Raw genomic sequence first — 3,816 nt, forward strand, 5'->3', positions numbered from 1 at the left:
ATAAAGACCTTGTTCAACATTGAATCTGCGACGCTGTACCGGCTCGATCTGATATGGAGACTAACTAACAAGTCTCTACAATGCTGCAATCCACAAGAGCCTGAGATATCAACTGTAAAATCCCAGTACAACACTATTATTGATTGTGTAATGGACATTATTGATTGACCGTGTAATTGATGTTTTGACCTTGACATCGTCGTTTGACTTGACGTTAGCATTGACGCTGTCGTTGAAGTTGGCATTTACGTTTTTATTGATGCTGTCATTGACGTTGTTATTGGCGTTGTTATTGACGTTGTTATTGACGTTATTATTGACCGTGTTATTGATGGTGTCATCGACGTTGTTATTGACGATGTTATTGACGGTGTTATTGACGCTGTTATTAACGTTGTTATTGACGTTGTTATTGACGCTGTCATTGCCGACGTCATTGACCTTGTTATTGATGCAGTCATTGACGCTGTCATTGCCGATGTCATTGACTTTGTCATTGACGCTGACATTGCCGATGTCATTGACGTTGTCATTGACGCTGTTATTGACGTTGTTTTTGACGGTGTTATTGATGGGTTCATTGACATTGTTATTGACGGTGTAATTGACGTTGTTATTGACGTTGTTATTGACGGTGTCATTGACGCTGTTATTGATGTTGTTATTGACAGTGTTATTGACGGTGTTATTGACGTTGTTATTGACGGTGTTAATGACGGTGTTATTGACGCTGTCATTGACGTTGTTATTGAGGTTGTTATTGACGTTGTTATTGACGGTGTTATTGATGCTGTCATTGACGGTGTAATTGACGTTGTTTTTGATGGTGTTATTGACGGTGTTATTGACGCTGTCATTGACGTTGTTATTGATGTTGTTATTGACTTTGTTATTGACGGTGGTATTGACGCTGTCATTGACGATGTTATTGACGATGTTATTGACGCTGTCATTGCTGGTGTCATTGACATTGTTATTGATGATGTCATCGACGGTGTTATTGACGATGTTATTGACGGTGTTATTGACGGTGTTATTGACGGTGTTATTGACGTTGTCATTGACGTTGTTATTGACGGTGTCATTGACGTTGTTATTGACGGTGTTATTGACGATGTCATTGACGTTGTTATTGACGGTGTTATTGACGGTGTTATTGACGGTGTTATTGACGCTGTCATTGACGTTGTTATTGATGTTGTTATTGACGGTGTTATTGACGCTGTCATTGACGGTGTTATTGACGCTGTCATTGACGGTGTCATTGACGTTGTTATTGATGGTGTTATTGACGTTGTTATTGACGCTGCCATTGACGGTGTTTTTTGATGCTTTCATTGACGTTGTTATTGACGGTGTCATTGACGTTGTTATTGACGGTGTCATCGACGGTGTCATTGACGTTGTGTCGGTATCGCAGTCGGTATATGTCATCAGTGATTACAGCGCTTGTGCAACATGACAGACGCACATCTGACGAACCGATTCGTTTGCCGACTCACTCATTCCTCTTCACGTTTTTCAAGGTCAGTAGAGAAAACTCAGTAGATACCATGAACGCTACCAAGCATCAGGCAGAGTCGCTGCCCTTGAAGAAGCCATTACAGTATCTGCTTTACTGTCGCAATAACGGCGTCTTCGTTCTGCTCTGCCTTGTACTGCTGCTTGTAGTTGGCACGCTGTCGGTAACCATAGCAACGATGCATCCACAAGACACGCGACCCGGCTGGAGGATCTTGGACGCGTTCGAATTCTCCAACGTGACGGCTGTCAACGGGACGTTGCCTCTCTGTCCAGTACAGCCCCCCAATCTTGGTTAGTGAATGCGGCGTGTGGGTTAAAGCAGTGCAACGACCCGTTCTCGTCTGTCCTGTGTTGCAGTTTCTGAAATGATTGAAAAAAAAATTCGATAAAAATTGACCTGTGCTGCAGTTTCTGAAACGATTGATAAAATAATTCGATAAAAATTGTGCTGTGCTGCAGTTTATTAAATTATTGATAAAATAATTTGATGAAAATTGACCTGTGCTGCCGTTTCTACGATGATTGATACGATAATATTAATAAAATAATTTGATCTGAGATCGAATGTCGTCTGTCATCATGCCATAGTTAATATCAGCAATCAATTGAGTTTATTGTATTGTTCACTACCTCTACCGTCGGGCAGTATGGGCTTGGTGCCACATGCGTCGTTATATTGTGTAAGGATCTTACACGATATTTTAACATTTCCGCATTTGTCGATAACAGTAGGGCCGATCGAGGTTAAAACGCTGCCACCTAGCTGGAAAGAGCTCGAGAAACGCTACCAAAATCTCGAGCCTGGTGGTAGATGGCGCCCCAGCGATTGCACGTCGCGCCACCGTGTGGCCATCATCGTACCTTACCGAGATCGCGAATCGCATCTGCGCGTGTTCCTGAACAACCTGCACGCTATGCTGCAAAAACAGCAGTTGGACTACTGCATCTACGTCATAGAGCAGGCAAGTGGGAGCGCTGCGCATGCGCGGTGCGCGATGTCTCTGGACGATCTGCAGCCGAATATCCGCGCGAAGCGCGAACAGCGCCGCGGAGCGGCCCATTTGATCGAAATCGCTGCCCTGTTGAAAAAAGATTTCCGACAGTGCCCTATGGGTAAAGGATAAAGCGGTGTAATCGGTCAATTGAGCAGTTGTGGGCATTCCAGAAGCTTTTCGAGTATGCACGTAGGGGGAGCATAAATACAAATGCTCGTTATTGTTGGTTTGCGGCTCGGCGCGCGTCTTTTATGCCCTGAGATTATTTTCGAAGTTATCGCGTCCCATAGATGGCGCAACGAGTCCATCTACGTACCATTTTCAAGTATTTAAAAAAAAAAACGCTCGGCTCGATGACCTAGACTGCCGCGCGGTGCACAGTTCGACACGCTAGCGTAACTCACTTCAGTATAGCCAACGATAGTTGGCTGAGTGAAGGTCGGTAGCAGTCTAGCCCTGCAATCGTCACTGCCGCTTCGACTTCCCGTATCCATCTTAACGCACCTATGTGATGTTCTCATGTTTGCCATTATGATTATCACGTGATAGTTAGAGGATATATCGTGGCGTCAGCGCGTGGCGTGGCGTCGTTGCGAGAATTTCGTCAGTCTTTGTGTGATTTCGCGTGACACAGCTCGGTTACGAACAGAGACATTATGTTTTCATAAGGTCAACACTGTTCTTCAAATAGAAACAAAGATCGAAGCTGTTGGATGAGTATTTGTTTTGAAATCGTTTTGAGATCATCCAACAGCTTCGATCTTTGTTTCAATATTTGTTTTGAAATCGTTTTGAGAGCGTACGTACAGCATTTTTGCATATATTACATCGTCCCAGCGTGCTGCTTATAGCAAAAACTTCGTCTACCCCTGCGGTCGAGGGGTGCCCTGATTGCTCTTGTGCAGAAAAACTTCGCCGAAAAACTTGGAACTCGCCTGCTCGCAGTTACCTTGACGGTGCAACCCCTATATATACGCATATATAGCACCGACTCCTACGGCTATCAACAACGCCTACGATATATTCAACATACTAGGCTACCTCTATGTGATTATTATGTAATTATTACGTCGTCATTGTTTGTATATAGGTGAACATTTCGGCCCAAGGATAGAGAACATGGGTCCCAATAAAACCAATGTGCCTAACCCTAACCCTAACCCTAACCCTAATTCTAACCCTAACCCTAATCTTAACCCTAACCCTAACCCTAACCCTAACCCTAACCCTAACCTATTATATTGATAATAATGATATAATATTATTTTTATATTGATGTAAATGACATTGCCATTGG

The 3,816-nt window shown here is 43.5% G+C and overlaps 1 protein-coding gene across 1 annotated transcript in view; it reads left to right on the forward strand.

The window, feature by feature from the left end:
* Positions 1-1,553: 1,553 nt before the first annotated feature.
* The window catches only part of LOC106817339 (beta-1,4-N-acetylgalactosaminyltransferase bre-4-like), a 4,211-nt gene continuing 1,948 nt past the window's right edge, over positions 1,554-3,816 (forward strand). The window contains exons 1-2 of the mRNA XM_014821998.1: positions 1,554-1,815; positions 2,254-2,490. Of these exons, the coding sequence (XP_014677484.1) occupies positions 1,554-1,815; positions 2,254-2,490 (499 nt within the window). The remainder of the gene's footprint in view (positions 1,816-2,253; positions 2,491-3,816) is intronic.

Source organism: Priapulus caudatus, unplaced genomic scaffold, assembly GCF_000485595.1.
Source record: "Priapulus caudatus unplaced genomic scaffold, Priapulus_caudatus-5.0.1 Scaffold1687, whole genome shotgun sequence".
Classification (NCBI taxonomy): domain Eukaryota; kingdom Metazoa; phylum Priapulida; class Priapulimorpha; order Priapulimorphida; family Priapulidae; genus Priapulus; species Priapulus caudatus.